Here is a 21,662-nt window from a genome sequence, read left to right on the forward strand (position 1 = left end):
TGGTGCTGTTGTGACCCCGAATGGAAGGACTTTGAACTGATAGTGCTGTCCTTGTATGACAAACTTTAGATACTTCCTGTGCGCACGATGTATAGGAACATGAAAAAAGGCGTCCTTTAGGTCTAGTGTTGAAAGAAAGTCTCCCTGTTGTAGTAGTGGGAGTACTTGTTGTAAAGTGATCATGCGAAAATCATCTGATTGTATGTAATGGTTGAGGGGCATGAGGTCGAGAATTGGTCTTAATGTCCCGTCCTTCTTGGAAATTAGGAAGTACAGGGAGTAAACTCCTGTTCCCCGTTCCTCTAAAGGAACTTCTTGAATAGCATCCTTTTGTAGAAGTGCTAGAACTTCCTGTTAAAGCAGAGTCATATGTTCTGTGGACAGTGGACGCTGCCTAGGTGGTATGTTTGGGGGAGTTGCTGTGAGTTCTAGGCAGTAGCCATGTTGGATAATCTGTCTTACCCACCTGTCTGTTGTGAAGGAATTCCAGACAGGTAGGAATTGTGATAATCTTCCCCCCACAGGAGTGGAATGCTGTAGGGGAGGCATAGGGAAGTCACTGTTTGGGAGTGGAAGAGGAGCGGTTGTTGTTATTACCTCTACCTCTTCCCTTATTATTGTTGCCTCTGTATCCTCCTCTAAAGTAGCCTTTGTTAGAAGAGGTCTGTGTGTGCGTCTTAAAAGATGATGTTGTATCTGTGCAGGTCTGCTTGGAGCCTCCTCTATAATAGGAGCGGCGAAAAGAACTTCTAGTCTGTGTGGATTGTAATGCACCCATAGACTTCGCTGTGTCCGTGTCTTTCTTCATCTTTTCTAGTGTGTTGTCTACTTCCAGCCCGAACATCTGGTTCTGATTGAAGGGCTGGTTCAAGATGGTAGTCTGTACTTCTGGTTTGAAACCTGAAATGCGTAACCACGCATGTCGTCTGAGTATAACACTAGTATTGACTGCTTGGATGCTGTGTCAGCTACATCTAGTGCACATTTAATTGAGGCATTGGATATTAATTTGCCTTTGTAACGGGGCAGCGCAGCCACATCGACCCGTTACCGTGAAAAACTCTGTGACGAGCACGGGAACCCTAAGTGAACTGTCTGTCACTCCCCCCTCCTCTTGTCTTCCCCAGCAGATAGACTCACGCATGGCAAGTGAGTGTGACTGGCCCTTTAACTTGGACCCGGAGTGTGAGTGGGCGGGTTCCCGCGACGAGACGTTCCAGTCAAATACGGAAGTGCCGATGAACCAGGTGTGCTTGTACACCCGGAGCGGAGAAGACGAAAGAGAGAAGAACACCGATAGCAACCGAAGAACGGAAGCGAGACGATCCGAGGAGCCGGAGCGAGGAGGAGAGTGCCCGAGCGAGGAGGAGAGTGCCCGAGCGAGGAGGAGAGTGCCCGAACACGGAGGAGGCGCCTGGAGGCCAACAACACCACGAGTCGCCCAGCCACTCACCCGGGGGAGGTGTGTGGCTTGCCCACGTGCGTAACAAAATCCGAGGCTGGGCAGGACGGAAGGGTGACCCCCTTGTACAGGAGCGGGTATCCCTTGGTCCTGTTTCCCCTTTCCCGAGCACACCCTGTCACTGAACTTGTGTACAGCTTTGACTCACGGGTGGTATATCTCCTCACTCCCTTTCCCTGCAACAGCGCCACATAGAACGATATTCTCATGCACTGCTTCCGTTTAGTTTCTTTTGGGTCCTGAGGCACAAACAGCAAAGACGGACTCCGAGGACGGCAGACCCCGCCGAAGCCCGGACGGCTACCGTTTGAGTGAGCCAGTCAAGCCCCGAAGCCGGAAGAGTACCCGGAGCCGTTCCCCAAGGAGACCTGGCCCCAGTAGAAAGACTTGTACTGACTTTCTGTTAGAGTCAATAAAACCACCTTTAACGAAAACACGTCTGTTGTCACTCCCTCCGCCACCCCGAGAGGCCTCGCCCGCTACAGCCTTCTTGTAAGAACTCTGCTGCCTGATCTTTGTATTGATCTGGGAGGTGCTCCATTAGTTTTTCTAGTTGGTCGTAGTGAGCCCTATCATAGCGTGAGAGCAAGGCTTGTGTGTTTGCTATGCGCCATATGTTTGTTGCCTGCGCAGCAATCAGTTTCCCTGACGCATAAATAACTTTAGATTCTTCGTCAGGCGGGGCGTGTCACCAGAGGTCTGGGAATTGGCTCTTATATGTGCATTAGACACTACCAAAGAGTCTTGTGGCAGATGTCCCTTAATATAGACTGGATCAGATGGTGCTGGTCTATACTTCTTTTCTATTCTGGGATATAACACCCTACATCGTACCGGGTCTTTAAATATATCTGGAGCGTGTTTAATAACTCCTTTGATCATGGGTAGTATTTGTGTAGACCTTTGTGACTGCTCAAATGTGTCCAGTAAAAAATCCTCTTCAATGGCATCAGAGTGCATTGGAACTCCATGGTAAAGGGCAGCTCTATTTAATAGATGATTAAACCCAATACTATCTTCAGGGGAAGATTTTGTTGGGTAGTACTGAGGATCAGGAATGTCTGGCACATTGTGTGGTGGAAAACCATATATGTCGTCATCCTTATGATATCCTGGATTGACATCCTCATCTAAAGGGTACGCATGTGGCTCTGGTACGCCATTCCCCCCACCTAGATCATACCCCTTGTCAGTGTGGTGTGATGATGCAGGAGATTGAACAGGAGAAACTATAGGTTCAATATAAGGAGGGATAGGAGAGGAAGAAAGTGAAGGAGAGGAAAGGTGCACTGGAGAAGTTGCACGATCCTTCTTTTTGGCAGGAACCACAGGTGAAAGTGGTGTGTCTGCTGGTCTTTTCTTGTATGGAATTGCTTCCACATGTCCAGTTTTTGGATTGATATAGACTTTTTTCTGTTTAGGATCTGGTCTAAACAGTTCTTCCTCCTCTACAATCTTCTTCGGCGTCGATTTTTTCGGTGCCGATAGGGGTTGTTTAGTGTTCTTTGCTTTAGGAGTTATCGAGTCGAGTGGCAAATTTTTCGGTGCCGAAGGTGGTTTTGGCTTGGTAGGCTTGTCAGAGGGTTTAGGAGTCTCTGTATCAGGCCTTGGAGTCTTTTTGTACCGATGTTAGATTTCGGCGTGGAGACAGGTTTCGTTGGGCCTGCGGCGCCGGACTCTGGCTTTCCATCTTTATTTTTGGAACCGGAAGGTTTCGGAATCGAAGCTTTCGGATCCGGTACAGTTTTTGGCTTCGGTGCCGAAGGGTCTTTGTCTTTGGGCACCGAAGGGCGTTTTGGCTTCGGTGCCGAAGAGTCCTTCGGTGCTGAAGGATGTTTCGGTGCCAATGGAGTTGGAGGAATTGGCACATGTGGTTTCTTCGGTGCCTTTGGCTTGGGTAGTGTATGTTGTGTAGGGGCAGGGGTACTCACAGGCTGCCGAGATGGAATCGAGTTGTCTGAGTCCTCTGCCCCCGATATGATCTGGAGATCAGGCGAGTCTTCCTTTGTGACGAGTGGAGCCTCGTCCTCAAAGATATCTTCGAGTGGATCTTCGTCCCCGGAGACGTCCTCTCCGACGATCTCCTCCTCAAAGATGGCCTCCGGTGCTGGCACTGATCTCCTCATCTCGTGTCGATGGGCCCTCCGATCCCGAATGGTCTTCTTCGATCGAAAGGAGGCACAGGCTGTGCAGGTCGACTCGTCGTGTTCCGGCGATAGACAGAGGTTGCAGACCTCGTGATGCTCGCTATAAGGGAATTTTGCTCGACATGCCGGGCATCTCTTGAATGGAGTTCTGTCCATGAGGCGTAGGCCGTACGGCGCCGATAGGCCCAACGGCACGCGTCGACGCACCGGAATGTAGCTGGTGATGTCGAAAAGTCTATTGGATGTCGAAAATGTTTATATAAAGTTTCAAGCTTCAAAATTGCTGAAAAAGTCTTTTTCTAGCCGGAGCAGAAAACTTTCATCCGAACGCAGTGGCGGAAAAAAACAACCTGAGGATGGAGTCTATGACCATGCGCAGTATTGTCCAAGGGAGGAGTCACCTATCTCGTGACTACAAAGACTTCTTCCAAGAAGACAACAACCTGCAATCATCCGAGCCCAACACCAGGTGGCGATCTATTGCTAAGTGTACGATCTGCAGCTCATATGCCTCGAACATAGAGGTTAAACACCCACCCCTGGAGCAAAAAGATTCAGATGCTGAGAAATGTTACCATATAAGTTTGTACGTCACATTCTCCTGTTACCAAAGCAACAACTATGAAAGACCAAACTTGTTGAAAAAAATATAAATACATTACATTTTCCATGTAACTGGTAAACCATTCTGGGGGCTTTTCATTAATCCTTTCTGCCTCACTTGGTCTCTGCAGGGGCTGTGGAATAAACATAGGACAATCAACATATTTCTAAATGCATTCAACTCAAAAGTAGAAAAAAAGATATGATATCTGCATTGGATGGCAAAAATGACAAAATGACATTTCCTGTATTAACTACAAACAAATGAGCGATATAGAAAGTCATTGAGTGACTGGTGGATGACTAAAGAGGCAGTTGGTGGAATCAAGACTAAGCAGCCTTTTTTTTTTAGGCCCAGCACTTATTCTTTTAGAATTTAAGTACCGGGAGTTCCTGTATATTTACAACTGTCTAGCTCTTTCACTCCAACAAGGGCATGCTCACACTATTTTATCGGACATATAAGGGGGAGGGTGGTGGGGGGATTAAGGGGGAGGGTGGTGGAGGGATGAAGAGGGGGGGAGGGAGGAACCAACAAAGCTGCACTCAGATACAGACCTCTTTAGACACACCATCCCCCGCCTTCAGAGACATTTATCCATCAGCAGCAAAGAAGGTTGGTAATAGGCTCCTACTCTTCCTAAGCAATGGCTACTGGCCTGATACCTTGGCAGCGCGATGGAAGCTTGGTTCATCAGACAGGGCTCTCAGGCATATACCATATACATGCATATACTTGGACTGTCTTCGCTCATTCCTGACAAATAGATATTTCCGAGTATCAGTACCCCCTTACTCCTCTCAGACTAACGCTATTGATCAGGGGGTGCCTCAGGGCTCGTCCCTGAGCCCACTGCTCTTTAATCTATACGTCCAGCCTCTAGCTGCGGTCGCCAAGCTATGGGACCTTACGATAGTCTCTTATGCTGACGACAAGCAGCTAGTTGTCACCTTGGCGGACGGTTCTTCCCCCCCGGCCTCCAGATTCAAAAACGGCATGACGGCAGTGGCCGATTGGATGGCAGACAATCGTCTACAATTAAATGCCGTGAAAACAGAGGTTCTGTTGGTAGGCAAGAACGCCAATCTATGGACAGAGCAGTGGTGGCCGTCAGCCCTAGGAGCAATTCCTTCCCCAAAAAATGTGGTTAAGAACCTTGGTGTCATGATGGATTCTTCTCTCTCCTTTCAGGCTCACACTAAAAAATTAGCCGCCTCGTGCTTTGGCACTTTGCGTGGTTTGAGGCCCATTTTAAAATACTTTGCTCCCTCTGTTCGCCAACTCATTGTACAAGCTACCATTCTCTCACGCCTCGATTACTCGAGCTCCCTTCTCCTAGGGGCAAACAAGGCGGAAATACTGAGAATGCAGTGCATTCAAAATGCTGCTGCCAGAGCACTGGTGGGCTTGCCGCGTTTCTGCTCAGTTTCTAGTACCATTCGTAAGCTGCACTAGCTTCCCATTGATAGACGTATCCTTTTCAAAACACTTTGTCTGTCCTTTAAAATCCTGAAGTGCACGAGTCCCGCACTATTAAGCGACCTGATCTCATGCTATGTTCCTTCCCGCCCTCTCCGTTCGGCAGAGTCTCATCTGGCGGTGGTGCCTAGAATTAGACTCTCCAGGACGGGCGGCCGTGCTTTCCGGTAGCTGGCCCCCAAACTATGGAATTCCCTTCCCGTCCATATCCGCGCCATGGACTCTCTGCCATCTTTCAGGAAGGCTATCAAAACCTTCCTGTTTCCACTACCTTAGGTTTCTCCTTGCTGTTTTATGTTAGGCCGGTCTATATAGTTGTTGTGTCCTCCCGTGGTCAGCGCCGGGACGCCCCTTTGCTGGGGCAGCTGCGCGCTTTACAAAATGGATAACATAACATAACATCTCATTTTTATCTTGCTAGGGTGAATTGTCCAACGATCACTTGAGATAGCATTCCCGCACTTCGAGCCCGTTATCAGAAGTCCTTAGGGTGCAGCAGCTAGAGGAGGTGGCACAAAACCAGCAAGTCCGCCTCCTACAGCTCCAGCGTTGTAGAGCCTAATTAAGGCTTTTTTTAATCAAACTTTGAGTCCCTCTTCCCATAAGGTGCTCTTCTTTCAATAGTTCCCTTGGTGAACCTTCTAGGTAGTGGATCAGCTGGAAATCTCAGTGAATCACAGCAGTCATGCCCATCATGAAAGAGCATGGTATTGTAGTCAATGTGCTCTTATCGAACTGAAGGGCTCAGTAGGCAGAGCTTGCTTAAGAATTTTTCTTCTGTTTTATTAAGGAACTACCAAGATGTACAGGGTATATATATTCAACAGCACAGACTAAAGCAGGTTTTATTTTAGCTTTGCAAATGGAGATGAAATGTTTGAAGTGTCTATAACCTAAGTATTTATTGAAAGAACCAAATCCTCTTCCCATGAGCCAGTGTTTTGCCACCTTACAAGGATGACTCTTGATTAGATCATAGAAAATAATTCTCCCTAAATACGGGTATGTCTTTACACTGTCCAGAACCCAATTGTACCAAAGCTATTACTATTGCTAACCTTTAATTCAATTGCTGGGACTTTTGCAATGTTAATATACAACAAGCATTTGCCATTGCAATAGGTCCCGCATTTACGAGAGTTTGAGCTATTGGCATTGTAACTGGTAATGCCTTTTATTAAGTGTTGTTTTTAAAACAGATAAATAAAAGGCATTGAATATACAAGGCCAATAGGCCAATAGATTAAACTCTCACAAATACGAGACCTATAGCATTGCAAATGTTTTTTTTGTAAAAGCACCCCATGCCGCAGTTTCACTTTAATAGCGGCCGCGCACCTTTATGTAGACGCGGCCGCCATTAATGTGAAAGCGCGGAATGTGACGCTTGTAAACAAAAAAGTAAAGAAATAGAAAAAAAAAAAAAAAAAAAGAACATGCAGCCGTATCCGGTGCCGCAAATACACCAAAGACGCGGCCCACACTGTATCAGCGTGGCGTGCCGTGCTTTGAAATACGAAATAAAAATGGTTTGTGGGAGGGTAGAGCTGTTTTGCCTGCAACAGCAGGCAGGTGAAAACCGTTTAACAAAAAAGTGCTTTGAGGCTTTAATTAAAGCCTATAGAGTAACAATACATGTAAGAGGGGCTGTCCTCATGGGAGGTCACCAAATGAGGCAAGGAGGTGCCAAGGAGGGACTACTAAGCTGATTTACCAATGAAAAATCACAATTTACAAAGGACAGTGACACAAGCAAATGAAAAATATAGGCGGAGCTTCATGTCCATACCTGAATACAGCATGCCTTTGGAGTTATGTCAAAAAGGATTACAATAATCAGAAGATAACGGAGTATGCAGATGAACTACCACTGCAGATCCTATAAGTAGAGAGAAAATAATAGCAGCCAACAAACACCCTTGTTTAAGAGTTATTTGTTGGAATCCTGTTGAAAGGCCTCTTCTACACCCAACAGTACCAGGCAGAAGTGTTAAGAGCAATTATTAACTTTAACATGCCTGATTTATAGACTCTGTCCAAGAGTAATGAGAAGAAAGACTGAAGCGTCAATATACCTTTCCAAAATGGACTATGAAATTGCTATGTTATTGAGCTGTTGGCTTTACAAACAGACTGCTCGGATTGAATGATTCCATTATCGAAGATCCATCTATGAAGCTCCTCTAAAATACTTTTTTATGGGAAGAAATCCCATTACTGATTAGAGGGAGACAATCGGTCTGTAATTACTGAGCAACTTGAGAGTACCCATTTTATTGCCTGGAATATGGCCAGTTTTGCAACAGGTGATACAAATATTTTCTTCAGAATAGAGGATGCTTTTTTATCACTTGAAAAGGAATCTGGTCATGTCCCATTGCCCATGAATGTCTGGCTCCTCAGAGAAAACAAACTTTCAGAAGAAATGATGGCAGACCATGTGGTAGGGGGCTCAATAGGGTGTCAAGCTCCTGAAGGTGGTACAGCAACACTTCAGCGTAAGGAGGGGAATATAGATCCGAGAGATGTTCTATTAAGGCCTGCTGGGGAATTGGTATCAAAGATGTGGTTGCCTTTGTGCCACATTTTAGTGCTACTATACACGGAAACCATTTCTTTTTTTAGAGCCGCCTCAAATCAATCTATCATTATTCTCCAGATTCCAATTTGTTAAACTCAGCTTGCAGGACATTGCCTGAACTATAATTGAGTTCTCCTATTTATTTCTGCAGCCAATTCCCAATCTTTCCCATCCCTGTAGATGCTGTTTTGTACGGTTAGGTTGTATTGCTGAGCCTCAGATAAAGTTGTAAAACTGTTCATACAAGTCTGAAATTCCCTAATGGTGTTAGTTTCAAATCCAGTAATGAACTGAAGCAAGTTGATTAACTTTTCATGGGGCAAAGTCAAATTTTGTGGCCACAATATATTTGATTACATGACTCTTGTAGAAGAATATTCCCACCCTTTAGATTCCATTCTGATTTTTTCAAGGGGGGAAAGGTACTTTGAAAAATAGAATGGAGTGATATCACCGAATCAATAACTGAAGATCCATTGAGGCTTGGTTGTTTTGGGTTGGACTTGCAGAGAGGTTATCTCCAGACAACCTTTTGCTAGCGCACAGCCCACCCCACTCAATTGACCCAAAACGGTTATAACTCGTTTGTCTGCCTCAGAACTTTGGGGAAAAAGGTCATTGTAATATTCCAAGCTTCCTCCATTTCAACATCTCTATAAATTGAAAGCACACCACAAGATATTTTGGCATTAAAATTACCTACAATTAGTACCCCATATGCTTTTCCCTTTCAAATACAGGGGTGAGAAACTCAAAAGTTGACAACCGTAGAGTTGCATTGTCCTAACCTGAGGACACTTCTACGTTAAAAAGTTATCAAGAGCAATAATGCTTCGATAATGGCTTAGTAAAAATCAAGTCTTAAACCCCTAACTGCATTCCTAGGGTGGTTAAACATTTCCTAGGTCCAAGGATAGTTTACTGAAAGTAGAAAGGTGATTGCTCTAATTGCTTAACTCCCTCATACAGCTTCCGACAGGACAGCTGAACGTACAGTAATTCTCAATTTTGAGATCTTCAGAAACCCAAGTCTATTGTAAACAGCTAATGGCCACGTAGAAGCTGTTTAGTTTTTGGAAATGTCATAATCCACTGGCTCTGCTAAAACCACATTCCAGGATCGAAAAACGAAGTTCTGGTTAAAACATAAAAGGGGCATCTATAGGTGGTGTTTTTCCATTACTGCTGCTGCCTACTGTGACCATGCATTGATTTCTTTCTTAATCTCGTCAAGAGAAAACAGTCTTTGTTGCTGTAGAGAAGTCATCAGCCTTCATCTGCCACACCAGTGTTCAGCGAGCTTTTACAACAAGATCTTGAGAGAGCACAACAGCTCCCTGTCAGATGATAAATGTATTTTTATCTATGGAGGAAGTCATGGTTACCCACGGGGAAAAATGTCTATTCACTGCAGGGCTGATTGCCTAGTCTGCCTGATGCTTGGCCTGCTGTGGGTGGCCACTGGGCTGTTGTTGAGCTTATGTGTAGAGGAAGGGGAATAAAGGAATGAGTAGGGTCTAAGTAGAGGAGAGGGGACACAGGGGCAAGATAAGGATTCAAGTGGGGTCGCTGAAAGGTAGGTCAGAACATAAGCCATTTTGGGTTTCCAGGGCACTGTGCTGTCATGGATACGATCTTTTTCAGAAGATCTATCTCAATGGGTCTTCCATTGTTCATTCTCATCTTTGCCCGAACCTATGGTTTTTGTGGGGTGCCACAGGGCTCTGCTCTTAGCCTGCTGCTTTTTATACTTTGCCCGGTCGGCCACGCTTATTGAGACCTGGGGAGCGAAGTTTGTTTTGTATGCAGATTACACACAAATTATGTTCTCGTTTAGAGAGCATTTAGAAGTAGCTGTGTTTAAAACACATTTCCAAATGGATGGACATCAACTTTTTGAAACTGAACGTGGACGAAACGGAGGTGCTTTTCTTCAGCCAGATGGCTTCCCTCCATCTATCCTCTGGTGGCCCTCTGAATTGGATCCCTAACTGACACCGGAAACTTCAGCTACAAATTTAGGGATAATGTTTGACTCTGACCTCTCCTTCACGACACAAATCGACAGATTTCATCGTCGTCCTTTCTGAAGATCTGTCAAGAAGATATTGCACCTTCTTTTAGAAGAGACCCGAAAGTTCGTAATCCATGCGCTGGTGACATCGCATTTGGATTACGCTAACAACTTATATCTGGGTGTTCCATCTTTCTTGACTCAGACTCCAAATGATACAGTATGCGGTGGCCAGGTTTATTCGACGGGTCCCCTTTCATCATCACATCTCCCCTAATTTACAGCAGCTGCATTGGCTTCCGGTTGCCTCAGGGCTGAGTTTAAAGCCCTGGCATTCAGAGCAATTAGGGGCAAAAGTCCACAATACCTTACAAATAGGCTTAGTCAGTACCATTAGGAAAGAGCCTTGACATCTAACCACCTGTGAATCCCGAGGTTTGCCAAGGTTCGTCAAGGCAGCAGGTATTTCTCGGTACTGACGGCCAAGCTCTGGAACACCCTGCCCATCTATCTTTGCATGGCGGCTTTGCAGAACACAAGATGACAGGTATTTACTAAAGTTCATGATCACACCACTTACTTGTTATGGGAATTTGCCACCTACCAGTACTGGCCCCACGAGGACTGGAGTCTAAACTGTGCTGCCAGGACCTTGCACTCCTCAAGAAGATTACCCACAGAAGAACTAGGATGGTGATGGCACAGATGGACTCTGGCCACACAGTTAGAACAGCGGAAAATTCAGAGGTGTAGATATACCCTGAGCCAGTATGTCTTGAAATCATCCACTACCTGCCCCTTGTTGGGTCAAAATGTATAACCCAAAGGGTTGAAACTAAATAAAGACAGCCCCGCTGGAGATCAATCACGGCAGGGGACATCACCGCTGCACCTGCCATAACCAGCTCAGCTGAAACGCACTGCTTCTGTAGTGAGTGTAGGCCTTTCAACTACTCACTATAATCAACCCATCACCCCATGCTCACCAACAATGTGTGGTGAAAGGCTGCATGTTGCTTGTGGAGATGATCAATAGGGGTTTGAAATCACTTGCCAGACAAGTACCAGGTGATGACATCCTATAATTTAAAGAGGTTCCTGGCTTACTGAACTAACATTTCTGCACAAAGCCCACCACTGTGGGCATATATCTGCCATCTTTCAATTTCACTTCCAGGAGATCCACAGGAACCTCTTGATCACCAATAGCTCCCTCATTATGGCATCGTCTGGAAGTGCATTTGAGACATTCTGATGCTGGGATTGACACTCCTGCACATCTAATTAGAATAACTGATAGACAGTTTGATACTGTCATGTAGTACTACTACTCAGTTGTCCGGATTCTTCCCTTTCAGCATGCCGGAGGCATGCTAATCAGGTCAGGCGTTATCTGCCTCTGCCCACACCCATTTCCCCCAACTTGCAGTCGTAACCATCATTAGTGGGACACCAACTGAGCTACTGACACAGATACAAACATACAACATCCAAACTTCGAGGACCAACTACTGAAACCTTCTTAACCGCATGCGCGCTACGGGTTTTCCCGCTGTGCGCTGACTTTTGAAAATCGCGCGGTTTGTGACAAAGCCAGCTCGTCATCCGCGCAGCGCAGGTAACGCCCATGACGAGCTGGCTTTGTCATCCGCAGCGAAGGAGTTAAAGAAACAATGTTGCTCATGTGAAATATATAAATGTTCCCAGGACACGGTGGGTACCAGCACTTCCAGAACCCCATCACATGTCTTGGTACAAATATTTATGCCAATTGAAGATCTTAAGGTGGCGGCGGAAAAGACCAACAATGGTTTAAACTGAATACATAACTGTTTGGCTTTTTCCCAGACGTGGGTTGTACACTCCTAAAAAATATTAAGAGTATCTGATGTAACAAAAGGTTAAAACCCCGCTGGTCCCTTTCCCCTCCTTTTTTGTTTTGATTATTAATGTCTTATCTGGTTGTGATTATAATTTATCAATCGTGTGGGGAGCCCTAACTCTCTAATTGGTTTATACTTCTAATGAAAGTTCTGCCAAAATTATATTCGTACACGTTTCATGTAAATTATAACGTGTGTGTTGAGTTGTCATGTGGTCTATGAAATCATTAATAGATTTGAAAGAACAACAGTATAACATACACTAAGAAATTGATTGTTTTATATTCTATTTTAGAATTTCCTTAAAATGAAATAAACTCTTTTCAATCACAATGAATGACACGTGTGATTTAAGAAAATAATTGGTTTATAAATCTTGAATTCAGTATTGGCATGATCTTTGTTGTTGATAGTTTATATATTGGCCTAGCCCTACTGAATTAAGGGCCAAAACCCTATTTGGCTTAACAAACACTGAGAATGAAGGCATGGCCTAACCCTCCAGGTGGAGTGAGAGGCATTCAAGACAGTGATGTGCGGACATTGCATTGCTAAAAAGGTTGGGGTTTGGATTCAGCTGCAAATCGACATTAAGCACCGACAGACTGTCCTCTCTCGCCTACGGTTGCCGTGAACCCCATGCTCCCCAGGATCAACTGAGGGCGGAAAGTGAACACCTCATTGTGCTGTTAAAACACCTAAAAATGGATGACTACAGGGCTATATCACAAAAGCACATAACAAGTGTGACAAAGATAGTAGGCTACTTGCCTAGTTAGCTGATCCCAGCAGATGCTGCTCCCAAATCCTTAAAATGCACAGGGTAGAGGGCAGCCCAGCTTTTACTCAGGCAATAGGGTATTCTTGTCATACTATTTTAGCCCCTATACCTAGCTGGATGATGTCCCTCCTCAGGCCAATCAGGACTATGTCACTGTCGCTGGTACTACCCAATTGCTGAGGCCAGTGACGACTACTTTAGGAGGAGATTACAATTCAGGAAGTTCGAGGGGCCATCAAGGCTCTAGACCTGGACAAAATGCCTGGATTTGATGGGCTTCCCATTGAATTCTAAGCCAACTATCTCCATATCCTGGCTTCTATGCTCACAAAACTGTACAATGTCCCTTACTCAGACAATGAGAGAGGCCTTACTTGTACCTCTCGTAAAACATGACACGCCCGAGGACCAGGCTACATCCTATAGACCTGGTCTATTCTAAATGTTGACTACAAGCTGATGATTCACCCTGAAAAGCCAGACTTTTTGCCAAAGCGCAGTACAGTCCTCAATATATGTCAACTGGGGCAGGTGCCCAAGGAACCTCCGATGGACTCTCCAAATGCCCTTGCATTCTCTATGGATATCCAGAAAGTCTTCAATTTATTGCATTGGAAGTGAAGGGCAGGTATGGGGGGACTGGTTAGTGGTTTTCTTGGCTGGACACAGCTCTTTTACACTGACCTGCTGGCATTGGTTAAAAGCGACACAAATTTTGAACCCTGTGGAGAGGGAAGCCACACCCAAAATGGTTGCCTACTATCCTAGGTTCTGTTCGCCATGGCACCCATAGCCCTCATACTTCGCACAGGGTGACGTTACAGAGAATTACACATTGATGGCCTCTCCTTATATGTTTCCCTGCATGAAGATGACTTGTTGATATACTTGCAGGGGGAGCACTCTGATTTAGAGACAGAAGGACAGGTCCCAACGGAATGGAAGTAAGCGGTGGTGAACCCAATAAGGAAAAAAGCGGCATCCCCATGGACAGACCTCTCGAACCTCCGGCCCATCTCCCTCTTGCCGCACATCAGTAAGATGACCGAGAAGCACGTGAACACCCATTTATCCAAACATATCGGGGCAACGGAGGGCCTGGACTATTCACAATCTGGGTTCAGGCCCAACCACAGCACCGAATCAGCCCTCCTAGCAGTGACCAATAACATCAGGATGACGCTGGATGGAGGGGGGGTCGATGATTCTGGTGCTGTTTGATCTATCCGCTGCCTTTGATACGGTGTCACATGAAGTGCTTCTCGGTCGTCTGAGGGATGTGGGATTAGGGGGTGTGGCTCTGTCCTGGATGGAGAGTTTTCTCTCAGGCCGCTCTCAAGAAGTCAGGTTGGGCTCCCATAAGTCCATCTCTAGGGAGATCACCAAGGGAGTGCCACAGGGCTCATGCCTAAGCCCCACATTATTCAATGTGTATGTGACCCCCCTGGCTGACTTAGTGAGATCCTTTGGGTTCACCCCGGTGTCATATGCCGACAACACCCAACTTCTGTTCCCTTTTAAAACCTTCACACCTGCACTAAAGAAATCTTTTGCAGATGGAATGAGGGCTGTGTCAGAGTGGATGGCTAAAAACTGCCTACAGTGTAATGTAGGAAAAACGGAAGTAATGTTGTTCGGGGAGGCAGTGACACTATGGTCCCCCGAATGGTGGCCCTTGGAACTGGGACCTGTTCCCAGTCCCAAACAGACCGTTAAAAACTTGGGAGTGCTATTAGACCAAGCACTAACATTAAAAGATCATATAAACCAAGTTGCCGGCACTTGTTTCCAGGCCATTGGACTGCTGAGAAGGGTTTTTCCATACTTATCGGACAGTCATAGGAAGACACTGGTGCAGGCGTTAGTCATCAGCAGATTAGACTATTGCAATGGTCTTCTCTTATCAACCAATGAAGAATAGCTTAACAAACTGCAAATAGTCCAAAACACTGCGGCGAGGCTAATCCTCAACGCTCCACCTAGGACCCCCTCCCGCCCTCTGCTGACTAAACTCCACTGGCTCCCAGTGCGGCAACGCATTAAGTTTAAAATCCTATGTACCATTCACAAATGTCTGTCAGGTACTGGGCCCAAGTACCTCACAAAAGCCTTCTCACCTTATGTTCCTGGACGTTCCCTAAGCTCCAGTAATCTCCAGCTACTACAGGTACCCAGAATAAAAAAATCTAGGCAGGGAGGTCGCGCCCTTGCTCACACTGGACCTGTCCTCTGGAACTCACTGCCCCAGACACTGAAACAAATTACTAATCACCTAACCTTCCGAAAATCCCTTAAAACCCATTTATTCACAAATATCTAAAACTACTCATTCAACTTAATCTACAACCACCTTTCTGACCATGGACCAGCACAAATTGTATTCTCCTACTGGCAAAAGCGCGGAGATACCACTTCGGGGGTCGAATCATGCGCTCTATAAGAATATAAAATAAATAAATAAATAAAGAGAGTGCACACCAAGAACAGAAAAGCTTTGGCACTCTCTTGGGGCTAAGCTGGGGCAAATCAAAAGAATACCTGTTGCATTACTTGGCGTCCTGGAACCTACATCTACACCCCAGAAATAGGTCACACCTTTCATTGTGAATCGCTAACATTCAGATACTAGAGTATTAATGCTTACCACTCTGAGGCAGCTCTAATAGAGGGGCAATGTGAGAGCAGCACTGGCGTGCTTGCGCGAGCCTGTGTTGTTCTGGCTGACATGGACCCTAATGGTAATGGTTAAGGTAGCACTGTCAAAAATTAGCTTGATCCTGCGGCATTTAAATTATTTCCCTGTCCTACCTATCTGGCTCCCCAAATCACTGTTCCATAAAGAGGATAGTCTACAGACTCACCTCTGTCGGATGGAGCGACAAAGTATTACTCTGGCCCATAGATGAAAGCAGGATGGCTCGCAGCACAGAAAAAAATAGGTGGCTTGCTGGAGGGATCAACGCACGATCACTGTTCTCCTTTAGGCGCTGTTTTCCCAAAATAGGGGGAATTTGGACGGCCTCTGCAAGCATTGGACATTTGACGCGTTGAAAGATGACAGACAGCGACTGGTCTAATATTCTAGAGTTCATTTCCCAGCTTTCCCTAAACATACGCTTCAAGTTGATCCCATACTAGAGTGTACTTGACTTCCAAATGTATTAATCTAATATTTCTGAAGGCGATATGGCCTGCCCACATTGTCAATTCGATGATGCTGACTTTTATTGTATGGTGTGGAGCTGCTCAAAACTTATACCCTATTGGAACACAGTACTGCACTTGGCATATGTGGCCACTGACTGATCACTGGAAGAATCCCTGGCAGTTTGTTTGCGGGGATTGTTTCCAAGACAGTAAGGTGAGACTAATTACTAACAGATTTGTGGACCTGGCATTGATCCTTGCTAGAACACAACTGGCCATGTCCTAGAAATCCTCCTCAGGACACTCGCTACACACATGGTGGCATGTACAGAAGAAATGGGCTCAGTGTGAAGGGGCACTATTGAAGAAGGAAGCACAGAAAGGCCAACATGGTCCTGACCATGCGCAGACATGGAAGTCAATCATCTAGGATTGCCTGAGTATTCATGGCCAAGGGCAACTACTACCTAGCCCTTACCATGGAGAAGGACTCCGCCGATGAGCGATGGGTCCGTCCGATGGCATACCTAGAGTTTTAGTTGGCTGGGGTTGAATACTATAACAGACCAAGGACTTTTACAGATTGGGAAGATGCTGAGTGGACTCTGGTGCTTTATACACCCCTCCAACTCAAGAGCACCCTGTCCATTTTCATGATTAGGCCTATGGTCACCCAGTGACCAACTGTTATGATTTTCCTTTCTTGGTTTGTCGCCATTTTTCCTGGCCCTGTCCCCCAATCTGATGCCTTTGCTCTTATCCGTGACTGCTTTATATGTTGTCAGTACTTCCTTGTTCAGCTATGCAGCCATTGTTTTACTGATGTTCTCAATTATCAACAAATTGTTAGGTACCACAGCAGCACCCTGGTCGTTATTACTGCTATGCTCGGTATGGTTGATGTATTCTCTACCTCTTTTGCACTGGACATTTACATGTCAGATAATGCACCCTTTTATTTATTGTGTCTTATTGTCACAATCCTCTATAAAATATGTTTAAAAAATTAAATAAAAAAAAAGAGAATCTCTGATCTGGTAGAACATGGGAAGTACGACAGAAAGGCAAACCCTAATGGTTGCAGGAATTGCCTTGCCATGGCATATACTAGATGAACTTTTGGGTTAGGACATCTTTTAAACCTTTAGGCAACCTTTGAATTGAATTCCACCTACTGTACCCCTCAACAATGAAAGTAGAGGGGGCGTGGCCAGCAGCATGCAGGACTAGAAGTGTCTCCCGGGAGCTCCCGGCCGACGTCTAAATATCCGACATAATTTCATATCACCACTAGCCAATAATCACCCACGGACTGTCGGGGGACGCCTGGAGAGGGACGAGCGAGCCAAAGTGCGAAAACGGAGCCTCCGGAGAGAGTTAAGCCGAACTTTACACGGCGCCCGTGGTGGAGGAGAAAATGCCAGGCAAGATGGCGGCTCGGTGAAAGGTCCGGGACCAGGCGACACATCACACCGGGCGCAAGAGACTGCATGTGAGGAGAGTGGCGCGAACAAGCACTGACGCCAGACAAGCCCGGAGTGCCATAAACGCCCTTGTGCCAACCGGAACGCCCGCCGGGCGAAGATTCGAAGTAGGGCGGAGGTGCTCGGGTGAAACGACGGCTACATGGGCGTGGAGTGCAGAGGGGCGGAGTCGGAGGTGCCCTGTTGGACGTCATCTTAACCTGGGCTTAAGAGGGGCACCGAGCCACGAGCTGAGTGGACCGGGAGCAGCGGGTGGCACCGGGACACGGGACGCCCTTACACAACATGGCGGCCGCTACACCCAACTGACGACCGGAGGAGAGCCCAGAGGTGCCAACGGCGAGAGAGAGGGATTCCCTGCCCGCACCGACTACAGCAAAGGCCCAGATGAGGTACACAGGGTGCGGCCAGAGCGGGGGAGACACAGACGCCGAGAGCCCGGAGGCAGCCGACCTTTACCAACATGGCGGCCGCGACCTCAGCCGACCGCGGTGAGTGAGCTGTGCGAGACCCGGACAGAACTACACGGCCGAGTGTACAGGAGCCGGCGGTGGGGTGAGATAGCCTTTCAACGAGGGGAGATTGTGGCAGATACCCCCCCCAACCCCACCCCCCACGCTCTCACCGCCAACTCACAGGAGTAAGCTTGTGAACAACGCTAGCTACCGCCACACATCGGCTAACACGTGAACCCGAGGGAAGCGCCCTCTGACCACACCGGGGCAACACTATTGAGGAGGACCGCTGGCACTGAGAGGGGAAGCCCTTTGACGACGGAGGAGTTGCACAGTGCAAGGTTGGAGCTCTGGGGAGGCGATACCGGGACCGCAGCAACGGCGAGGGCCTGGTGGTGGACTGAGACTGCAACCAGCGGCAGGGCAGCCGGGGGCACCCATAGGAATCTCGCTAGACGTACCACTACATAGAGTGGGACCGCCACAGGTACATTTGAGTGGAGGCGCCGCAAACCGCCCAGAGCAGTTACAAGGAGTGGTAGGGCAGGCAGCGCAGACGATCAGTAGGAGGCGCACAGCCGGAATATACACTACCAGATAGTCGGGCAAGAAACGGAGCGCCAAGCCAGTACACCATTCTGGACGGTCATCTAGAGATACTAACGGTGGGGCTAATCCGTAACAGAGTTGGTACAGGATATCTGACATAAGACAGGCAGTGCCCGGCTCCACTAGATCCCTGTGGGGCATACTACGAGGAGGCAGCCAAGACAAATCTACCTACACCCTTCGTCGCAGGGCACACCACTGAACCAGTGAAGATGGGGAAGAGGGACCCCCCCACCCAAGCATCCCAAACAAGTCACTCTGGAAATCTTCACGGCGCCAAGACCGTCCAAAGACAGCACAGGCCCGGCAGCGGAGGGGGCCACTGACACGGACAGGCTACTTGCAGCAATCCAGGCGTCTAGATCAGACATACAGGAATCCCGATCAGCATTGGAGGTCAAAATTGGGGAAGTGGGTTCGGAGGTCACGCTCCTGCGCCAAGATTTCAAGAACCTCTCCGCCAGAGTGACTGAGACTGAAACACGCATTGGAGAGGCCGAAGACTCGATAACGACAACTCGAAGAGACATGGCGGAGCTTCAGGCGTCACACAGAGAGCTACTCTGGAAGGTGGATGACGCCGAAAACAGGGCAAGACGCAACAGCCTCCGATTCGTAGGCTTTAGAGAGGGAATCGAGGGGAACAATATGGCATTATTCCTGCACAAATGGCTCACGGACACCTTCCCAGGAGCCCGTTTCTCCCCATGCTTAGTGATCGAAAGAGCACACAGGGCGCTCCTTGCGAAACCTCCGGAGGGCGCAAGACCCAGACCAGTAATCGCGCGCTTCCTAAATTTCGCTGACAGAGACTTAATATTACGGGAAGCGAGGAAGATGGGCGAAATCCGAGTGGAGAACACCAACATAATGATTTTTCCAGACTATAGTCAAGAGGTCCAGAAGCAGCGGCGCTCCTTCGACTCGGTGAAAGTCAAATTGAGATCCTTGAACATTACGTATATGTTGCTCTTCCCGGCAAAACTCAAAGTCATCTACAAGGATAAGGCGCACTTCTTCAACCACCCGGAGGATGCATGGCAATGGCTGGAGGAGAGGCCGATCCTCAATGGTCGGGAAACGGCAGGGAGAGAGAAGCTGGTAAGGGCAGCACAAGAAAAGGCGCAGTGGGGATCTCCAAAACAGCAGAGGAGGAGATCCAGGAGACTATACTCGAGATACACAGGAACCCCATACCGTTCACGCACATCGGCAGGATCCAGGAGGGGTAGATCTGAATCACCGGGGACATCGAGAACGGCACACATGCCACAGAAGGGATCCCGGGACCAGGCCTGTTCGGAGGGAGAAGGGGAACACCTCAGGGACTCGGATGTGGATAACGAGGTGTCAGACAGTGACCAACGCTCCTTACACCCACTAGAAACAGAGATCCGGCAGTTGGAACAGGACTTATCCGACAAGAACTGCAGCACAGTACCGACCACACAAGACTCACACTCGTGAACCTGGAAGAAGTGGACGATTGGATTGTCGGCCGGGACACGGATATGACACGCAAGTGGCCGTCACCCTTTTAGTTGTTGTTTCTTTTTCTTTCGTTAAACCTTTTATGTTTTCAGGTACAGTTTACTTGTTAGTTTAACAGTTCTTCCACCGCCTTGACACACGCTCAGGGAGTGGTGCATACCTTTGGCGGGGGTACAAACCCGGCCGGGGGGATACATCACAGGCTAATATAGGCGGCTCTTGCGGGACATAGTTCAATAGAGGAGGGAGTGGGGGGGGTGACAGACCGACTTCTACTGACGGCTTGAACCTTGATGGGGACGAGTCTGGAAGGGGAGAGAGGTGGGGCGGGGGGCGGGAGAGGGTACAGGGGAGTTTCAACAAGTTGGGGGGGCGTTGGACATGGGAACACACAATGGGACACAGTCAGATGCATGAGAGACAACGATGTCACACACAGCTGCTATGGTCTCCTACGGATCTCCAGAAGAGCTACACAGTATGGCAGGTACACTAACAATACACAGGGGGATCTCCGTTTTGACTTGGAATGTTAATGGATTGGGGTCCAAAATAAAGAGAGGATTAGTAAATTCATACATCAAGAGGGTCGCCCCGGACCTTATCCTCCTGCAGGAAACTCACCTTAGGGCGGGAAAATGTACATTCATAGCGAGGGGGAGATACAAAGTCTTGACTCACGCGGGCTACACGTCGGGCGCCAGGGGAGTCGCAATACTAATTAACAAAACGCACTCCTTTAACGTAACACGCACATGGAGCGATCCACAAGGTACATATGTGGGAATACAGGGGTCGTGGAATAGACTAAGCATGACAGTTATCTCAGTATATGCCCCGCCAAAACTCCAATCACGCACGCTCAGAGAGGTAGCATCCATCCTACTGGAAACGGCGGACACGATGCAAATGGTGGGGGGGGGACTTCAATGACGTCATGTCGGAAGAATGAGATCGTTCGGGAGCAACACGCAGAGGGGGGACGCAAACAGCGCTTGCAAAATTCATGGCAGATATGGGACTCACTGACACATGGCGATGGCGACACCCGACGCAGGAGACGTTCTCCTTTTATTCAGGGGCCCAATAAGCCTTTTCCAGGCTAGACTACATTTTTGTTGCAAGGCAATACCTGTCGGAGGGAGATGAGTTCACGTACAAAGCAAGGGGAATATCAGATCACTCACCCCTATATGCGAAATTAGGGAAAAACACGGAAAGGCGAGAGACGGAATGGCGCTTGGCAGCCTGGGATATTCAAACCCCTGAGATAACACGGGGTCTTAGGGCAGACATAAAAGTATACGTAGCGGAGAACAAGGGTTCAGTGGACTCTAACATTACCTTCTGGGAGGCCATGAAACCTGTGTTGAGAGACAGACTTAGAGGGAGACTGAGAGACGAGCGAAACAAACAGCACAGGGAGGCAACAGCGTTAGAACTTGAAATCCTGACCCTGGAAAGGCACTACCATGTAAACCAAGGGGAAGATATACTGAGGCAGTTACATGACAAACAAAGGGAG

General features: G+C 47.5%; 1 protein-coding gene across 10 annotated transcripts in view; it reads right to left on the reverse strand.

Moving 5' to 3' along the window:
- NBR1 (NBR1 autophagy cargo receptor) overlaps nt 1-21,662 on the reverse strand; it is a 577,507-nt gene that overhangs the window by 353,315 nt on the left and 202,530 nt on the right. For all 10 annotated transcript variants that reach the window (XM_086924037.1, XM_086924035.1, XM_086924034.1 and 7 more), the window contains one exon: nt 4,272-4,346. In XM_086924037.1, the coding sequence (XP_086780163.1) occupies nt 4,272-4,346 (75 nt within the window). The remainder of the gene's footprint in view (nt 1-4,271; nt 4,347-21,662) is intronic.

The sequence above is a fragment of the Lissotriton vulgaris genome, chromosome 5, assembly GCF_964263255.1.
Source record: "Lissotriton vulgaris chromosome 5, aLisVul1.2, whole genome shotgun sequence".
Classification (NCBI taxonomy): Eukaryota; Metazoa; Chordata; class Amphibia; order Caudata; family Salamandridae; genus Lissotriton; species Lissotriton vulgaris.